The sequence below is a fragment of the Mustela nigripes genome, chromosome 12 (assembly GCF_022355385.1).
Source record: "Mustela nigripes isolate SB6536 chromosome 12, MUSNIG.SB6536, whole genome shotgun sequence".
NCBI classification, from domain to species: domain Eukaryota; kingdom Metazoa; phylum Chordata; class Mammalia; order Carnivora; family Mustelidae; genus Mustela; species Mustela nigripes.
Window position 1 is genome coordinate 78,582,410 of NC_081568.1, and position 20,151 is coordinate 78,602,560.

General features: G+C 49.5%; 1 protein-coding gene across 1 annotated transcript; it reads right to left on the reverse strand.

The window, feature by feature from the left end:
- Nucleotides 1-2,229: 2,229 nt before the first annotated feature.
- PCDH12 (protocadherin 12) lies at nucleotides 2,230-16,395 on the reverse strand. The gene is made up of 4 exons (XM_059417801.1): nucleotides 13,118-16,395; nucleotides 9,509-9,606; nucleotides 7,397-7,548; nucleotides 2,230-3,100 (listed from the first exon to the last, which is right to left on the reverse strand). Exons 1-4 carry the CDS (start codon nucleotides 15,995-15,997, stop codon nucleotides 2,613-2,615), a joined length of 3,618 nt encoding a protein of 1,205 aa, XP_059273784.1. The 5' UTR covers nucleotides 15,998-16,395; the 3' UTR covers nucleotides 2,230-2,612.
- Nucleotides 16,396-20,151: the final 3,756 nt, after the last annotated feature.

Here is a 20,151-nt window from a genome sequence, read left to right on the forward strand (position 1 = left end):
TGAATCCCAGATTCAGATCCTGGCCCTGCCACACACCTGTCATGACGGCTTTGCGCAAGGCAGATTTTTCAGTCTCGCCTTTTCCTTGGCGATAAAATGTTCTAGCTCCTTATGACTAAAATTGCCTGTGTTTGTGGAGATCGAGGCCTTGCCTTAAACCAGTGCAGCATAACCTTTCATAGGTCAGTATGTGCCTTAGAGAATCTGATAAGGATTTCCTATCCTCTGCCTAGAAAAATCTCTGTACACAATGATTCCCTAGTAATCATGAGGTCTAAGGACTACAGATTTAGGACTTCTGACCTAGAGTGAAGCAGTGATCCACGGTATCCAACAATCCAGCTGACAGCCATGCTTCCAGGTTTGTTTTTAATTAATTAATTCACTAGGTGCCAGGTTTCTTAGGTTGCCTCTTCCCTCATCTCTTCTCTCTACCCTCCCAACACCAGCCCTGTGTCAAAAATCCACTAGTAATTGAGGAGGGGGGTGGTGGCAGTCAACATTGTCTACTCCAGTTCTGTGGTTTTTAGACTTTTTCAAATAACAGAAACTTTTTTTTCTTTATAATGACATCTTAGCTAGAGCTCCAGTACAGATAAAAAGGGACTTTGAAACACTGATTTATTCATTTATCCGTCCATTCCTGCCTTCAACAAGTAAGTATGCATCAGGTGTTGCTTTGGGTCAGTCTCCTGGCTGGTCAGGCTGGTCTCAGTGCCTGCTGAGTCTCCCCTGGCCTCTCTCATTGGCTTGGGGAGCCCAACAGCTCGAAAATCACAGATCTTGGAAGGAAGTCACTGGCGCCTGAAGTGATGTAATCAGAGCCCCAGAGACTCTGCTCTTTAAGCCCTTAACTTTGGGGAGCCTCATTTTTATCATCTGTAACGTGGAATAACAGGATAATGGTGCCACATTGGATTCCAAGTTTACATGGCTTTCATTATCCTTGGTGAGGAGTATGATTGGCCCATTTCTTTGGACAATGAACATGAGTATTGGCCTCCAAGAGGGATGGAGGGAAGAGCACAGAGAGGAATTTTTGCCTTCAGTGTCAAGGACAGCCCTATGCTACTGAGAGGCCTGAATGGCTAACTGAATGACTGCTTGGAAATTTCCAGGAAAATTATAAGGCTGAGCCTTGGAAAAATATGGGCTATTTCTTTGCTCCCTCTTGCTCTGGAAGTTTTGCTGCTGTCAGTATCGATTTCATAGACCCCATTTGTACACTGTCTTCTAGGGCCTGAATTCATGGGCCCAAACCTGCTACGACAGAGGAAGGTTTACCCACAAATGCTGGGTCCATGAAGATGACTACTATACCTGAGGGGCTAATCGCTGGGAAAGGACAGGAGCCTGCAGAGGCCCAGGCCTGCGTCAGATCAGATCGAAGTCCCTCTTATTCTATGCTTGGAAATGCAGAGCCCTTCTGGCCTGAGCAGCTTTAGAAATGTTCAAGTGTTTCATGAGGGGAACACAGACAAGTTCACTACTGGCAAAAGATCACCTGTGGGGTCTTTTCCTTTCTTCTTCTTGGTTGGCAGTCTAGAATCAAGTTCAAGGGTACAGGTTTTGGTGTTGGTCAAGCCTAGTTCCAAGTCTTGGCTCTGCCTCTATTCTTTCTTTCTCTCTTTCTTTTTAAGATGTATTTATTTATTTTAGAGACAGAGAGTGAGAGAGTGTGCATGTGCTGGGGGAGGGACAGAGAGAGAGGGAAAGAAGCGACATCCTGCTGAGCAGGAGTAGCCTGACCTGGGCTTGATCTCATGACCCTGAAATCTTGACCTGAGCCAAAATCAAGAGTTAGACGCTTAACCAACTGACCCATTCAGGTGCCCCTCTGCCTCTACCCTTGATCTTGGGCAAGACCCTCTATTTCCCCAAACCTCCTGTCCTTGTCTGTGAAATGGGGATAACACCTCCCTCTCAGGGTTGTTGGAAAATTAAATTAAATCCTAGTGTAAAGCCTGGGGCCTGCTTCACATAAACATTCTATAAATAGTCATGCTTTTCTTAGCCCTAATTTTGCAGCCGAGAAGCAGATTATTTGATAATGTAGCAATAGAGAAGTGAGGTCAAGGGTCCACGTGTTCATCACTGTGTATTGACCTCTGTGTACCCATATGCCCTACTCATGTCCAGGTCCAGCTTACCTTCTTGCCAGGGAACAGGCAACAAGGAGCCCTCACTCTGTTACCCTTCCCTCCCACTCTTGACAGGTGCACACAGGAGAATAAGCCAGCACTTTTCTTTTATTAGGAGGTCAGAGAGCTTCACCTGGTACCCCAGGATCCAGCCCCCACCCTTAAGTATATGATGAGGCCAGCTTTTCTTGCTTAGGACACTCCTTGGCATCTGTCCCACGGGGAGGACTGACCCTCCGTGCTCTACATGTGTTTTGCCTGCAAACACTCATTTCAGCCACAAATGTCTCCATCCTCCAAAAAATTCACAGGCAGAGTCAGCCCCTAACAAGGGGCTGCTCTGATCAGCCATCCATTAGTTGTGGGGCCCTTGCCTCCTCTGTGGGGCACCATCGGTCACCCTAAAGTTCTTGGGCCACCTCTGGACCTCGAGTTCAAAGATTCTAGAAAGCAGCTCATGTCCCAGCATCCTCAGGGCCTGGGCTCCCTGCTGTCCCCCAGGGCCCCTGGTTCCTGGATCCACAGGCCCCTGCTGCTGCTGCTGCTGCTGCTGCTGCTGCTGCTGCCAGTCCTGCCCCCGGCCCCCTTAGTTCCCCCCGGACCCCCCTGTTCCTCCATGCCCGAGGCCCCGCTGGTGGCCAGGTCCAGACTGAGGGTCCTCCCGCAGACAGACAGCCGCCGCAGCACCTCGGAGGCGGCCTCCATGGGCACACCGGAGCGCTGTTCCAGCAGCATTTCCAACAGCGAGCTCATCTCCGAGACGAAGGTGCTGGCCAGCCGCGTGCCCGTCAGGCTCAGCTCCGGCCCCGGCGCCTTGCCGAACGTCTGGAAGGTCCTCGGCTCCTCCACGGCGGGAGTGTCCGGTGAGAACACGTTGTCGCGGTAGTTCGTGGTGAGGGGCAAAGAGAGCCTCGCCATCCAGGCCGGGTCGGGGGCGCTCAGGCGGTCCAGGGCCAGGCCTATGCGGGGAGGAGGGGAGCCAGTGAGGGCAGGGCCAGGCAGCCCAGGGCGGGGCTGTGGGCCAGGGCTCCGGACAAAGGAGGGAAGGGAAATGGCGGGGGGACAGACAGGGAGCCCAGAGGGGGACGGGAAGGAAGAGGCCCTGACAGGGAAGCTTGTTGGGCAGGAAGGCTGCCTGCCGACTGAAGTACCCACAGGAGCTGAGTGGGGAGGAGGCAGGAGGAGGAAGGAGGCCTAGAATTAGAAATTGGCCCTTTTCTAAAGAATTTCCCGATCCTGCTGTATTTCAAGCTAGGTGTCTTCAGCCAGGCTTTTCACTCCCTCAGGCTGTGAGTAGCTGGAGCAGCTGCGGATGGAGGGGACACCCCTTTTCTTAGGCAGGGGTGGAGTTCCTGGCTTGGTGCTGCCCTCTGTTTGTATTCATAGTAATAGTGACCATTTATTAGGTTCTTCCCCACCAAGCAATTTATGGAATCCTCTTATTTAACCTCCGCATAAACCTTTGAAGGGAAGAGTGCTATTCCTTTTAACGAAGTTCCAAGAAGTTGAATCACCCATCCTACTAGACAACCAAACCCAGATTTGACCCCATATCTGATGACTTCAACCCCCATATGCCTGTACTATCCTACCCACTCTCTGAGTAGCTTCCCCCCCATTTCCCCCAGGGCGCTGAGGGTGTGCACCTGTGGCCTCTGGGTTCCCCAGGCCTGTGAAGGTTTGTCCAGTCACCATGCCCTAAACTCCCCACCTTTGCTTCTCAGGCCGCAGGAAACAGGCTTAGAGGCAAGCTGAGAAGGGGTTGTCTGCTAAGCACTGTCCCAGGAAAGGGAAGGGGAGCAGTGAGAAACTGTCCCCTAGATCCTTAATATCCCCATCACACTTTTCCTTTTCCCATCTCTTCAACAAAATCGCTATCTCAAAAAACTAGCCCTAGACCGGATGGTAGAGGCCAAGCCAAAGAAAGAAAGTCTGTATTATGGTTAAGAAACTGTGCCTTTAAAAAAAAAAAAACAAGCCCGAGGCGCCTGGGTGGCTCAGTGGGTTGGGCCGCTGCCTTCTGCTCAGGTCATGATCTCAGGGTCCTGGGATCGAGCCCCGCATCGGGCTCTCCGCTCAGCGGGGAGCCTGCTTCCTCCTCTCTCTCTGCCTGCCTCTCTGCCTACTTGTGATCTCTCTGTCAAATAAATAAATAAAATCTTTAAAAAAAAAACAAAAAAACAAGCCCAACATACACTTTAGCATGTGTTTAATGTTTGCTTAAGGTGAGCTACTTTAGAATCTGTGCATATAATAAAAGACTAAAAGGAAGTATGTCAAATGTGAATCTGTGCATATAATAAAAGACTAAAAGGAAGTATGTCAAATGTTAACTGGAATTACCCCTGGACAGAAGTGATTTATTTTCTTCTCATTTACCTACATTTTTCTACCTTAACCAAATGTTACTATTGTAATTTGGGAATGTTATTCCAAAATACAGCTAATGGCGGTTTATATTGATAAATGAGTCTCCATCATGCCTTGTCAGGGCAGAGTCTTGAAGGCTATGAGGCAGGGCAGGCGTCTTCCTATCTGGTCCAGCCATGCCTGGGACTTAGTGAGCATTTCTTGAATGACTCAGTGAACATAAATATTAACCCTGGGCATTTGGGGAATGTAAACCTTAGTTCCCTGAGCCTCAGCGGTAATAAGGTTGAAACTCTTTTGGCTACAGAATCAGGCCTTTGTACCAGGGTCAGAGAGCTTATGAAGCTTGGAATTAGAAAATCGCTAGAGTGTGTGAGAATAGCTGAAAAGCAATGGGGAGTCCACCTGGAGGCAGGTGGGTGCTGGGCAGGCCTGGGCTTGATTTCTCATTTCTGCCATTTATGACCAGTGTGACCTTGGGAAAATTGCTTAACCTCTCTGAGCCTCCTTCATCTCTCATAAAGTGGTGAAATAGTAATACTCATCTTGTCAGGATTCCATGAGCATTCACTGAGCTCATACAACCATTAAAATGTCCCCATTACATCATAAGATGGATGCATCCATGACCCCTGGGGTCAGCAAGCTCACCAAAAGCCCCTGGCAGTCCTGTCCTGTGAGCAGCACAGGTTTTTCTATCCCTGCTGCCCTCAGCATCCCCCCGCATCCTCCATGCCCTCTTTGCCATAGAGAAGCAGGACCATGTGGCAGCTGAGCCCACAGGTTCCAGCCCAGAGCTGGCTGGAACAGATGTAATGTGAGCCATAGAGGTCATTTTCAATTTTCTAGGAGGCAGGTTAAAAAAGTAAAAAGAAAAGGTAAAATCAAATTGTAAAACATTTTTAAACTTAATATCATTTTATCATGTCATGAATATTTTTTAAATTAATGAGATTTTTTACATTCTTAAGTCTTCAAAGTCTGAAAGTGTGTTTTATATGTTTATCACATCTTTTTAAAAAAATAGTAAGGTATACTTTTTTTATGCTTTTTATTTTTATTAAGCAAACTCTATGCCCAATATGGGGCTTGAGAATGGATGATTTTTTTTTAAAGATTTTATTTATTTATTTGACAGAGAGAGATCACAAGTAGGCAGAGAGGCAGGCAGAGAGAGAGAGAGGAGGGGAAGCAGACTCCCTGCTGAACAGAGAGCCCGATGCGGGGCTTGATCCCAGGACCCTGGGATCATGACCTGAGCTGAAGGCAGAGGCTTTAACCCACTGAGCCACCCAGGCGCCTGGATGATTTTATTTATATATATATTTTTCCTTTTTAAGTAATCTCTATGCCCAATGTGCAGCTTCAACTCACAAACCTGAGATCAGGGGTTGCATGCTTTGCGCACTGAGCTGGGCAGGGCCCCCTATCTATCACATCTTGACTGTAACTGCCATTTTCGTATGTGGCTAGTGGCTACTGTATTGGACCTCCCAGCTATAGAGTCTAGACAGTGCTGTCCTATAGAACTTTCTATATGTGTGCTGTCCAAAGCAATATCTGCTAACCATATGGGGCTGATGAGTGCTTGAAATGTGACTGGTATGACTGAGGAACTGAATTTTTCATTTGACTTCATTTTAATTAGATTTAATTTTACTTACTTTTAATTTAGAGCCATATAGCCAATGTTAGTAACCATTTTCTGCACAACCTTGGGAAAATTATTAAACAAACTTGCCCCTCGGTTTTGCCTTTATGAGATGGTGATAATGAATAATTCCTATCTCATCAGATTTTCTCACAAGGAACATAGAACAGGGACTAGCGCATAGAAAGCTCTCAATAAATGTTAGCTCTGTTTTTTTAACCAAGGAAAAGGAAGCCCCTGCCATGCTTCCAATGTGTTTGCAGCCAGATGGAGCACATAGGATACCTCCAGTTGAGAAATGGATTATTAAACTAAAGAAACAGAACACCGCAGTGTAGGGATGGACAGAGTATGGTGTGTAACCCAAAGGAGGCTCACCAGTGTCCAGTTAGCACATTCTTTTTTAATTTTTTAAATTTTATTTTAATATTTTATTTTACTTTTTAAAAAGATTTTATTTATTTGAGAGAGAAACAGAGAGACAGAGAGAGTTTGAGGAGTGGGGGAGGGGCAGAGGGACAGGGGGATAGGGGGAAAGGCTTGATCCCAGGATCCTGAGATCATGACCTGAGCCAAAGTCAGATGCTTAACTGACTGAGCCACCCAGGTGCCCCAGCTAGCATATTCTTGAATTAAAGTCCATATTATGGACTTAACTGTGAAAATAAATTGTTTCTCTAGAAAATATTATTTTTATTTCAATTAGAAATGTTAACACATTAAAGAGTTGACTCAGTTCTCAGGATGGAAGGATATTTAAACCCACCAAAGAAACACAAATGGGTGGTTTAGGAAGTGGGGAGAGGTCTCCTGATGGCAGGCAGACCCAGACTGGTTCCCCATCAGTCCCTGATGAGCTAAGTGACTCTGGGCAGGCTGTGGTACTTCTCTTAGCCTCAGTTTGCTTATCTCTAAATTGGAGTTCATAACATCTACTTCCAAAGACTCTCTGGAAGCTTAACTGAGCTAATGTGTATAAGATACTTCCTAGTATCTGGCACACACCAAGAGCTCATTTACTATTCTTAGGATTTTTAAAATGGACAACCAAAGTAGAATCTGGTCTTTAAACAAATGAAGACTGTCTGAAGCGTTAGGGAAAGTAAAATTTTCCTGATATTCCTGCCCAGAAGGAGAATGTCTGTGTTCTCCTGTGGAGAAGGCTGATACCTAGACATGCTGGCGGGACCATGAGTACAGAAGCAGGCTCAGGGCAATCCTGAGGAGTCCCTACCTGTGTGTGGGTCCAACAGGCTTGATAGCTCTTCTTCTAGCAGCTGTTTCACAGAAAGGTCCTCTTCAGGATCCATGCACCCTTCCTCCTGGTCTGGTTCTGCCTGGCCACCAGCCCTGGCACCTGTGCCATCTGGGTCTGGGATTGTGCTCCTGTAAAGGAAGCCAGCCAGTTCACAAGGGAGGAAATTCACACACAGATTTATTCATTCCTGCTCATGAGCCTTCTTCTACTCATGCCAGCATTCATCCATCCACATAAGGAGGTGGATACACAGCCTGGCCTTCAGAGTCAGATCGACCTGGGTTACTTGGTCCCAGGCCTCCTGCCTACTTGGCCTCTGTTGCCTCATCTGTGAAATGGAGGTAATAAATAACACCCACCTCAAGGGGCAGGCAAAATGAGACAGTGTATGTAAAGAAAGTGGTACCCGGCCCCTTGTAAGCACTGAGCAAATAGAAGAAACAATGAATGCATTGATATCATTATTCACCATCATCCCTCCCATTCCTTCACAGTGCGCAGCCCAGAGTAGGAGTGTAGTAACTCAGCTTGAGATAACGCAGTCATCCGTCCTTCCACCCATCCATCCACCTCCATCCATCCGAGTATGAGCTCCAGTGAGAGCAGAAATTTTTGTCTGTCTCGTATCCTGGTCACCAGAGCTCAGAACAGGGCCTGGCACATAGTAGGTGCTTCATAAATACTTTGTGGACAAAGCGACTGAATGTTCCCTCCTTCCTATTTGAGGTCCAATCCCAGACCAGAATAGCAGGGCAGAAGAGGACGAAGCTGGGGTGAGGCCACAGAAGGCCACTGAGACTCTCCCTGACCCCTGTGGTCTCCATCCTGGCCCCTCCCTCCCACAGACCCTGCCTGCCCCCTGGAACAGGCCAGTTCCTGGGACTGCCTCAGTATGGGTAGCCAAGTCTGGCCCCACATTCCAGCAGGTGGGAGGGCTCCTTAAAGGGCTTTAAGGTCTGGGGTCCTTTCTGCTTTTTTTTTCTGTGATGGTTTCTGCCGTCATGAAGGGATCAGTAGGGAGACAGCAAGTTTGCAAGTGATGATGAAAACAACAAATGTTTATAAAGCAATCACTCTGAATCAGGCCTTTTGCTTTGCAAGGTATAGGCACCTTATCCTTAAACTTTTTATATCTATAAAGGAGTTCTCTTGTTATCATTCCTATGTTGTGAATAAGAAAACTAAGACTTGTGAAAATTATGCACCTTGCCCAAGATCCCACAAAAATTCAAATCCAGGCTGATGTGGCTATGGAGTGTGTGCACTCACTGCTATCTACTCTACCTCCCACCATATTTGCAAAAAGGAAGCTACGAGTTGGCAGGACAAGAGCACCGAACCTGGAGTCAGTGAGGTCCCCTGAGCTGGTCTTAGCTTGGCCACTCACTGGCTATGTGACCATGAACAAAGTCACTTTGGGAGGAAAGGATTTTAGCATCAGTTGTATACCTTCTATGTGCCAGTCACTGGGCTATGGGTTTAAAATACATTTGCTCATCAAATCCTTACCCCTTCTTGGCAAGGATGTGTGATGATCTCCAAGGATGTGTGATGATTACCATAAATACAGGTAAGAAACTGAGGCCCCAAGGATTTACCTGGCTTCCTCAAGTTGAGCATAGCTGGGTTGTATCAAAATACTTAGAGCCCCAGTTTCTACATCTGTAACAAAAAGGAGTTAGATTTGATGTCCTCTTGAGCTCTCTTTAATTCCAGGACTGCCCAAAAGAACACACCCACACACTCATGTCCTTAGCCAGGGAAACTTCATATTATGTTTAAGATTCAAGACAAAGAATGCTGAAACTTACACATTTAAAGCCCATAGCCTAGCACCTCTGCAATCAGGGGACAGATAAAGCCTCAGGGATGAAGTCATTTCCTTAGAGACTCTGGGTCCTGTAAAAACTATAAATACAGTTGCTCCGGGACCATGCTGCCTGGGATGGGGGGAAGGATGCTGTCCGCTGCTCTCCCAGGGGCCTGCTGTCTGGGATGTGCTCACCCTTCCTCAGATCACAGAGGCTCCAGGGGTGAAGGCAAGCCAGTGGGGGGCTTGAGAAGCCTGTGGGTCCATGTGTTGCTTACCTGCCGCCGCTGGGCTTGGCCAAGTACTTATTTCCCCGGTGGTTTGGTTTGGGCTGGAATTGGCCCTGATGCAGCAAGGACAGCAGCTGGGAGATTTGCTGCAAGACAGGAAAAATCTGTTGACTCCACACAATTCCGACCCAGCACACTTCCTTGCCGGATGTTTCCCTCAATGCCGGCGCTTTCTTTTTATAGTCTTTCCTCCAGCTTCAGATGTTTGTGTGATCAGATGGGGGATGGTGAATGGTGACGGAGGCAGGGAACTGTACAGGCAGGATCCTTGCTTTGTCATGACACCGCAGGACCTGGGTGTCTGAGGGTGAGAAGAGGGACCCCCTGGGCCCACCCCTCGTTCTCATTCTGAGTAACGTGCTCCCGCTGGAATCTGTGGGATGGGGCTGAAAAGGGCATTTCCTGACCATAAACTCATTCTTACTTTGATGAGGATTATCTTAAGGAGTTACTTCCCCACCTTCAGCGGTACTCAAACACTCAGCCAGTTTTGGCGGGGCCAGATGCAAGGCTCTGCTGTGGAGAAAGCAGAAGGCTATCATTCAATCATTCATTCAACAAGAGTGTGAATGAAAACAAGGCACTGCAGGCTGAAAGTCTGAAGGAGAGGGTGGAGGTTCAGGGAGGCTGTGGAATGGCTCGGGGGGGGGGGGTGAACGCCAGGGGGGGGGGCTGGCCGAGATGTCAGGGCCAGACCCTGCAGGGCCTTCTGAAGGCGAAGGCAATACACCAAGTCTCAGGAGACTAAGTTCTAGTTCAAGGTCATTTCTAGTTTGTGTAATGTCAGGCAGGTTTTTAGACATGCTCATACCTCAGTTTCCTCGTCTCTAAGTTGGAGCTGAAAATACCCATCCAGCCTTCTTCACAGGGCAGTCAGGATTAATTCACACAGTGGTATGAGAATTTAAAATGCTCAGAGAAAATGCTGTTTCTCTTAGAAAGACTGCCTCTGGCTCTTGGACCTACCAGGAGCCAGTCTTCCCTGAATCTTCCCTGTCTTCTCTGAGAAGGCCAGCTCAGCCTCTCTGGGCAGCTCAAGCTAGAAAGTGCCAACCTCAGAGGACAGTTGGAAGAGAGCTGGGGCCCAGTTGCCTGCCTCAAGGCAGATCACATCTCCTGACCCAGGCCCCAAAGCCCTCCTAATGTCCCTGCCACTCTTCCAAGCGTTAGCTGGTAGTTCAGGGACACTCCCTGAGTGCCACGGCCTGAACATAGCGCTGTCATTCAGGGTCTCTTCATAGTCAAGAGTGTAGACTCTGGAATCAGTCAGACTCAGATTCAAATCCTACATCTGCCCTGCCCCAATTCCCTCTGGATTTTTTTTTTTTTTTTTTTTGAGAAATTCCTTCAGCATTTTGAGCCTCAGTTTCCTCAGCAATAAAAAGGGAATAATATCAAGGTCCATGTGGGTTGCAGTATAAGGATCAAAAGAGTGAAAGTATATCTTTCATTTATTTATTTAAAAAAAATTTTTTTCTAAGTAATCTCTGTGCTCACTGTGGGGCTCGAACCCATGACCCCAAGATCAAGAGCCAGCCAGGAACCCATATGATTCATTTATTAATAGATCTTTTGACAAGCACTTAATAATTCTAGTGTGGTATATAATCTCATTTAATTCTTTTTTTTTAAAGATTTATTTATTTATTTATTTGACAGACAGAGATCACAAGTAGGCAGAGAGGCAGGCAGAGAGAGAGGAGGAAGCAGGCTTCCCGCCGAGCAGAGAGCCCAATGTGGGGCTCGATCCCAGGACTCTGGGATCATGTCCTGAGCCGAAGGCAGAGGCTTTAACCCACTGAGCCACCCAGGTGCCCCTCATTTAATTCTTATAATAACCCTAGGGAAAATATACTATCATACCCATTTTGCAGATGTGTAATATGAGGCTCAGAGGGGCTACACATTCAGTTAGTGGAAGGGCTAGAATTTAAACCCAGATCTGACTCACTGTGGCACTGTGCTGCTGGAAAGACATGAGCATTAGGCAAGCTGCCTCTTAACCTCACATTGATCTCACCAGAGCACCCTTCTTTCCATCACCCCAGTGGGTTTACCCCCAGTGCCTGCTCTCTGCTGTCTCTGTTCAACAATAACCAGCACAGTGTTTGATTCAAAAAGCTCACTCAGTATCCATTTAAAGAATGAATGAATGAATGAATGAATGAATGAATGGCTCTGGGAAGCGTCTGGAGCTACAGAGGGCTCAGGGTAAGACTTCTAAGAGAGCCGTGGGGCTCTCCAGGTGGCTTCCCGGGGAGGATATGGGGGAAGGAAACTGTGTCCTTGCTCCACAGGAAACCTGAGTCGATTGCCTGGCCAAACACACATGTGTCTTGAGCGGGCAGCCTGGCACAGGGAAAATGTTTTCTTTTTAAACAAATTGTTTTAAATTTTATGTATTTATTTGACAGAGAAAGGCATAGCAAGAAAGGAACACAAACAGGGGGAGTGGGGGAGGGAGAAACAGGTTCTCTGCTGAGCAAGGAGCCTGATGTGTGACTGGATCCCAGGATCCTGGGATCATGACCTGAGCCAAAGGCAGACACTTAATGACTGAGCCACCCAGGCATCCTTGGCACGGGGAAAATTATCTTAAGTGCAGAGGAACAGAGGTGGGTGTGAGATCGGGTACTGTCCCTGAAAAAGATTTCCAATTTTTGTCTAGTAAATCCCAGGTCACTAGCTATTTTGTCCTTTGTTATGCCATTTAATCCTCAACCCCTGGGAGGCAGACACAGGGTAAATTTGGCATCATAGCTGCCATTTGAAGAAAATGAGGCTCTAATATTGGACAGACTTGCCCAAGGTTGACCAGCGACTGAGTGCCTATACTGAAATGTAAACCCAGATCAGATTTCCAAGTTCTGAGACTTTTTTCCATTACCCCATGCCGTAGGCTTCACCATCACACTCTAGTCTCAGGCAAGTCAAATTCAGTCCCTGAGCCCAGAGTCAATGATGCCTGTGCTGGCCAGCTTCATAGGAAAGCTGCCCAGATGAGAAGAGGGCAGGAGGAGATGAAGAGCTTTGCGGAAGTCATTGTAACCATTTGCTGAGTGCTGACTGTGTGCCAGACATTATTCCAGGCCTTAAGTGCACTCATTTCATCTTCAAGCAAATTTAGGAGATGGGTGCTATTAACATAGATATCTTCAACAGAGAAGCTTGAGTAACATTCCTGTAGTTCACAGAGAGGAAGAGGTGGAGGCAGGATTTGAACTCAGGCGGCCTTATCCCAAAGCTTGTATTCTCAAATGTGCCTTTTGCTGTGTGTCTACTTGTGCCAGGCACATTGAGTACTTGCTTTATAGGAATTAACTGATCAAATCCTCAGGACCACTCTGCAAGGCAGATGCTCTTACCATCATCTCTGTTTTATAGACAGGGAAACGAAGGCTCAAAGACAATAAGTTGCCCAGGATCACACAGCTAGATTTTGTTAACCCTAGAGCTGTGCCCTTACCCACTGCCGCCAATGTACCATAAAGTCCCTGGAGAGCCTAAGGAACGAGTGTGACAAACATAAGGGTAATGGGGGTGTCTGATGTGGTGGTCCCAGGGTGACCACAGAAAGAGCTGCCCACACCCGGGTACCTGAACAGGAGGAGAATCCATCGTGAGCTCCTCGACGGGGTTCCGCTCTGCAAAAGCAGCCACAGAGAGCCGGACCAGACTCCGCAGGATCTGCCGGGGACCTGACTCTTTCTCGGGGGTCACTTTGCCATGGAGATTCGGCTGCCGCCTCAGGGTTGCAGAGGAGGCCGGTGGACTCAGTGGAGCCTCCTCGCTGCCTGGGTCTCCTGGAAGCCTCCCTGTGGGGCTGCCCGTAACCTTCGGGGGCCTTGAGCGTGGCTGTCCCATCACAGACTGGGGCTCAGGAAGGTTCAGGTTCTCCCTGGAGGCGTTCCTCTGCCTGGGATGGTTGAAAAGGAGGTTGACAGTATCTTGCAGCACCTCTCGGCTCTCAGCCTGTGCTCCCTGGTTGCCTTGGTTACGCAGGGTTCTGTACAGCGTTGGTGTGAGGTGAAAGGGGGCCTGCAGGCAGGGGTCCCAGCCCGCTTCCATCATCCCTTCCTGACCTGCTTCCTTGTGGGGCTGCCCCACTTCACCAGGCTCGTCTGGCTGGCCCCGGAGTACAGGCACAAGGTGGATATCTGCCTTCTGAATGTGTTTCTGGGGCCTCTTGGGCTGGTGGCGGTAGGTAGATTCAGCCTCCCGACAGTTGTAGGCCCTATTGTCCTTCTTCTCTGTCCTGCAGATGGACATAATCAGAGCCAAGATCAACCCAAAGATGGCCAACAGCACAACCAGGCAAATCACTGTCAGCACCGATGTGCTCAGGGTCCCAGGCTCCCGGGCCCGGTCCCTCAGGTGATCCACGCTGGTGACAAACAAGACCCTCAGCAGGGCTTGTGTCTGCAAGGAGGGGCTGCCACGGTCTTCCACCACTATCTCCAGCTCCCACTCACTCCCAATGAGGCTGCTGGCGTTGGTGATGTTGATGAACAGCTGGCCCAGGTGGGGGCTGAGGACAAAGAGACGGGCTTCATTCCCACGCCTAATGCTATAGAGGAGCTCTCCATTTGCCCCTGAGTCTGCATCTCTTGCTACAATGGCAACCAAAAGGAATGGCCTGGAACTGGGGGTTGCCAGTGGCAGTGTGTCAGCCCCTGCTGGTCCCAAGGCATTAGGAGTTTCAACAGGCACCAGAAGGTGGCCTGTGGAGGCATTGACGAGCACTGAGAGGCTGGCTTTTCCATCACTGAGTATAGGGTGGATCACCTCTGGGGTATTATCATTGACATCCAAGAGGCTGACCCACACAGAGACGCTGGATGCAAGTAGGGGCTGGCCCTTGTCCTCTGCGATCACGCGGAACTCAAAACTGGTCATCTGTTCATAGTCTAGTGACCTCTGGGCAGTGACATCTCCTGTGTCTGAGTCAATAGCTACCAAGTGAGAAACTGGGGAGTCCTGGATACGGTATGAGATTTGTCCATTTAGGCCCAAGTCTGCATCATGAGCCTTGACAGTAATGAGGTGAAGAGAAGGTAGGTTGTTCTCCCGAGTAGAGACCTCATACCTGCTCCTCTCAAACACAGGTGCGTTGTCATTGGCATCGCTGATCTGAATGCTGAGCTGTTTCTTGGCTGATAATGGCTGGAGTCCTTGGTCTTGAGCCAGCAGAGTGAGGGTATATTCGGGCCACTGCTCTCTGTCCAGTGTCGTGTTGGTTAATAGCATGTATGTATTGCCGTTAGTCCTTTTCAGCCTGAAATGGCCCAGTTCTTGGCTCAGCCAACAGTGGACCAGACCATTATTTCCTGAGTCCAAGTCATCTGCCATGACGAGAGCAATGAAACTATCCTTTGGAAGAGCCTCTGACACCAGAGATGGTTCAGACGCCCACGTGATGTGGATGCTTGGGGCATTGTCATTGACGTCCAGGACCTTGATGAGGACTTTGCAGTGGGCTGGGATGGGATTGGGACCTAAGTCCTTTGCCTGGACGTCCACCTCATAGGCAGGATTCTTTTCATAGTCTAGGCGTTGACGCAGAATCACCTGCCCCGTCTTTGCATCGATACTGAAGGTGTCCAAAACCTCTGGAGGCACATGTTTACTGAGGAAGAATTCCACCTCCCCATTGGGACCTTGGTCAGGGTCTGTGGCAGTCAAGTTTATGAGGAGAGTACCAGGAGCAGCATCTTCTTGGATTTCTAGTGCCAGGGAGCTCTCCGCAAACATAGGACTATTGTCATTGGAGTCCAGGACATTGACCTTGACCAAGCTGGTGCCTGACTTTGGGGGGCTCCCGCTGTCATAGGCAGTTAGCACCAGATCAAAAAATGAGTGGATTTCCCGGTCTAGCTCTTTCACCACTACGAGTTCTGCATGTTTGGTTTCATCTGGCCCCACGATGACATCCAGGGCAAAGTGCTCACTGGGAGACAGTGTGTATGAGTGCAAGGTGTTGGAGCCAGTATCTGGGTCCAGGGCTCTGTCCAGGGGGATCCGGGTGCGCAGAGAGGCACTCTCAGAGATTTCCAGCTCTTGCTCACCTTTGGGGAACTGTGGCTCATGGTCATTGATGTCCAGCACCTGGATCTCCACATGGATCAGAGCCAAGTCCCCTGTGGCAAGCACGTCAAAGGAAACCAGGCAGGGGTCCTGCTGCCGGCAGAGCTGTTCCCGGTCCAGCCGGCTCCCTGTGCTAAGCAGGCCGTCCTCAGGGTCCACCTGGATGGGGAGTGCCTGAGACAGCTGCAGGACCTGGAAGGCAGTCTTCATCTGCCCACGCCCCTCCTCCCAGCCCAGTTCCTGGGACAGCTTCCCTATCACCGTCCCAGACGGCACCTCTTCTGCCACTTGGTATTTCACAGTGAGAGTGGCCACTTCCTGACCATGCCCTGGAGGGAAAAAGTAGCCACCTGGCCCCAAAAGCCCCAGCAGAAGTGGCAGAAGTCGCATCATGCTTACCGCCAGAATGGGCTAGACTCAGAAACCACTACAGTCCTTCAAAGGCTAGGCAAGTCCTCCACGCTTTCCCGAGGGGCCTGATTAGCCCCGTTCTCCTGCCCCCAGATCTGCTGTCACAGCCTCGTCCCATAATTAGATGATGATGGAAGTAGCAGGATTCCCAGGCAAGGCCATTTTCATCTGAAGAGATATCAGAGGTCCAAGCACTGACGAAGTGAAATTGCCAAGGGGCACCCTGCACAGGGGCACCCGCGGGTCCCCTTCAGTAAATGATGGGCAAAAGCCGGTCCAAGAGGGACTTGACCCAGTAAAGCAGGATGTGGGGATCCGACTTCCAAACAGTTGCTGGGCTGGGGAAATGGAGAAGCAGCTTTTTCCTATGGAAACCCCACCTACAGGAAAAGGGAGGGCTGTAAGTTTCAGTGCCAATTAGAGAAAGAGGGCTTCCCGTGAAGCCCAAGGGGCCTGCGGTGGAGGAGGATGGGCTGCAGCTCCGGGACAGGGCAACAAGGTGCTATCCACGCAAGGTGGCCCCTGAGGGAAGGGGAGCCACTGTGTAGGCAAGTGGACAAAGAGCCTGAGACCCTGCCTACCCCAGTACCCCTCCTGGGTGTGTCATGCTCTTTTCCACTGCTCTCTTTTTTTCCTTCATATCCCCATGATTCCTCCCCCAATCCAGTCTTCTCTCCACACTCACCTACCTCTAAGTCCTGACTCTTCCCTGATCATCCATTTTTGTCTCTTGGGAAGCAGCTATGATCAAGAGCGTGGCCATCAGAGCCAAACTGCTTAGGTTCAGATTCTGACTCTGCAATTTACCAGCTGGGTCGTGTGGGACAAGTCACTTACCCTCTCTGGGCGTCCTCCACTTCATCCTTAGAGTGTGGATGGGAATAAGCATAGTAGCCCTCACAGCAGGAAATTGTGAGGACAAATGAAATGATGCATGAAGGGCTGGGTCCTGGCTCAGAGGACAGGCAATGACGTTTTGCGAGTGGTAGCGAGTGGTAGGTGTTTAGAATGGAATAGCTAGTCTCAGCTTGTAGCTCTGGCCCTTGCACTGGCTCCAGGGCTGTCCCTGCTCACAAGGACCCACGAGGGTGCCTATGGCCTTGGCTCCTGAAGCCCTGGGATCTCTCTGACCTGACCGTGTGGCTTCCCTCCCCCTTCCCTTCCTGCTCTCCAGCCTGGAAGCCCATTGTTCTCTGCATCTGGTCCAGCCTGAGTCCCTATCTGGGGGAATCCCCGGGCCTCCCGCTCCCCTTTCTTGGGAGGTTTTTATACTTGTCCCTCTCCCACGCCTTCCTCTCCTTATCCCTCCCTTCCCCTGATTCTTCTCTCCCCCCTGCTGTTTATGACTGATTCCCACCAACAGTACTCCATCCCCATCACCACCACTTCTAGGGAGGTGGATGTTTTCAGATGTGCCCTCCCCTCATTTACCTCCTCACAGAAGTAAGGCCCAGGATCACCTGGGTGGCATTTGTGGTGGCTTGTGGCTTCTCATTTACCTCCTCACTTGCTGCACCCAGCACCCTCCTGGTCTTCTACCCTGACTCCGGCTGAGTCTAGAGGTTTGTAAAACATTAGAAGTATTGGGAATTTAAGGCCTGCTTCCTTTAGGTGGCTGTTTGCAACTGAGTCTTTGAGGCTGGAGGTGCCCATTGGGACACAGGGGACCTCCATCAGGGCTTGTTGGCTTGTAGGCCTGTGGCCATTAGGACAGGGGCCGCTGAGGGAGTCTCAAGCCTCAGAGCCATCTGTGCACATCCCTGCCCCCATGTTTTCTTTCCCACGCTCTGTCCTTTACTCCATGTTCCACTCCTTGAGGTTCCCTGTCCTTGTCACTTGTTGAACCACAGCAAGGGCCTGAATCCATGGGGCCTTCTCCTATAGTGTGGCCCTACAGACAGAACACCCACAAGCTTGGAGACATTGCACGAGTCACTTAACTTCTCTGCGCCTCGGTTTCCTTCTCTGTAGAGTGTGGCTGTCACCCTCCTCAGGAGATTATGGTAAGGATTCAGTGAGATGATACCTAGAAGGGCCTAGCAGAGGACCTGGTCCAAAGAAAGCATCCATTCCATGTTTCTGTAGCTTGTATTATTTTCCAGGTCTGATGCAAATGGTGAGGATGACCTTGCATTTGTCCCTTCACTGTTTTTTTTTTCTTTTTTAATTTAAAATTGTATTTATTTATTTTACAGAAAGAACAAGCAAGGGGAACAGCAGGCAGAGGGAGAGGGAGAAACAGAGCTCCCTGCTGAGCAAGTAGTGGGGCTCAAACCCAGGACCCTGGGATCATGACCTTAGTCAAAGGCAGACATTTAATCGACTGACCCATCCAGGTGCCCCTGCCCCTTCGCTGTTTTCTCTGCCTGCATGGCCAAGGAAGCTCAATTTCCAGGGCTTTCTCAGCCCAGGCTGGGGCCAGGTGCTGTCTGTGCTTCAAAGGGAGCAAGCACAGGCCCCAGGCCCCTGTTGCTCAGAGATGGGCCCTAGGCTTACTGCCCTTGGATGACAGCCTGCATGGCAGCCTCACTCTCTGGCCCTCACTTGTCCTATCATGTGCAGTGCACCTAGCAAGACAAGGTGTCCCACAAGTGGCTTGCAGTCTAAGGAGGGAGTGGGGAAAAGGAGGAAGGGGGCACAGTAGCTCTGTGTTTGGGCTTAGTGGTCATGGGCGGCTCCTCACGGAGGGTATTGGGCCAAATCCTGAAGACAGAGAGGAGTTAGCCAGAGGAAGGTGAGTAAGCAAAGGAGAGGCAAAACAGGCAGAGGGAGCAGAGTAGACAAAGGCTGGAGGTGAGTGAGCTGGCTCCTTACAGTATCTCCAGAGGTCTGTGTGGAGAGTGGGGAGGAAGAAGGTAGGCAGGGGAGGTCAGAATGGGCTGCCAGACCCTCCTGGAAGTCCTGGAGTCCCATGTTTAGGATTTGGACCTTGTGTTACCGACCATGCGGAGCTTTTAAATGGCCCCAAGAAGGAAGATGAAGACAATAGCTCTATGCCAGGCCTTGTCTCGAGTGCTTTACCTATACCCTCCTGCACCTCCCTCATTGCCAGGCCATCAGGATAAGGGGTAGCTAACTTGCCCAAGATCACGCAGACTGGACCTCCATAAAGCCCCTTGGGCTGCACTCTGGAAAATGGAATGGAAGAAAACAGAGGAGGGAGTGGGGAGGGCCATTGGGAATAATGCAGGGGAGCTTTGGTGCAGAAAACTCTGGTGCTGAGAATGTTTCCAGAATGCCATCTGGTGGCCAAAGGCAGAGAAAAAGGCCCAAAGGCAGAGAGGTGGGTACCTGGAGCTCACACATAGGCACAGCTCTAGACCTGTCCTGCATAGAACACACTGGAAGGAGCTTACATACGATGACAGTCACTTATCATGAGAAACCTAATGTGACCCACTGCCCACGGAAGGATTTATGGAACTCACGATTTTACCAGTGTTAACATTTATATTCTCGAAAGGACATTGTCCTGTTCATGCTCTGTGTGTATGTGTTGCCTTCACTGTACCCTGGTTGCAAAAAATGGACTCCCAGGTCACAAAATAAGAAAGTTTTTGTTTTGTTTTTAAGATTTTATTTATTTCTTTAAGAGAAAGAAAGCACACAGGAGTGATGGGGAGGGGCAGAGGGAGAGAGTGAAGCCTACTTCCCACCTAGCAGGGAGCCTGACACGGGGCTCAATCCTAGGACCTTGGGATCATGACCTGAGCCAAAGGCAGATGCTTAACCCACTGAGCCACCCAGGCACCCCGCAACAAAGTTTGATTCCGCAGACAGTTTTTATGGCTATGGTTTGTTTGTTTTATTCATATTGGGGGCAGAATCCCAAGCCAGCAAATAAGACTTTTTTAAGGTGATAATCTCTGGGATTAGTAATTTTCTCTCCTCCTTTCTGGCTTCAGGGATCAGCCACATGTCAAGGGGCAAATGGAGATGTCACTGGAGTTTGCCTGGAGAGCCTTTATCCCTCTGAGTTTTGAAAATAGATGTGAAGTTGCACAGGTCCCCTGAAATTGGTTTGGAAACGCTAAGGATGCCTCCCTCAAGCCTGAAATATTTTTTTAAAGAGGGCAAGAATCAGGGCTGGTGTTTGGAAGTCTGGCTTGCCACCAACCTTGAGGTCATTCACACTT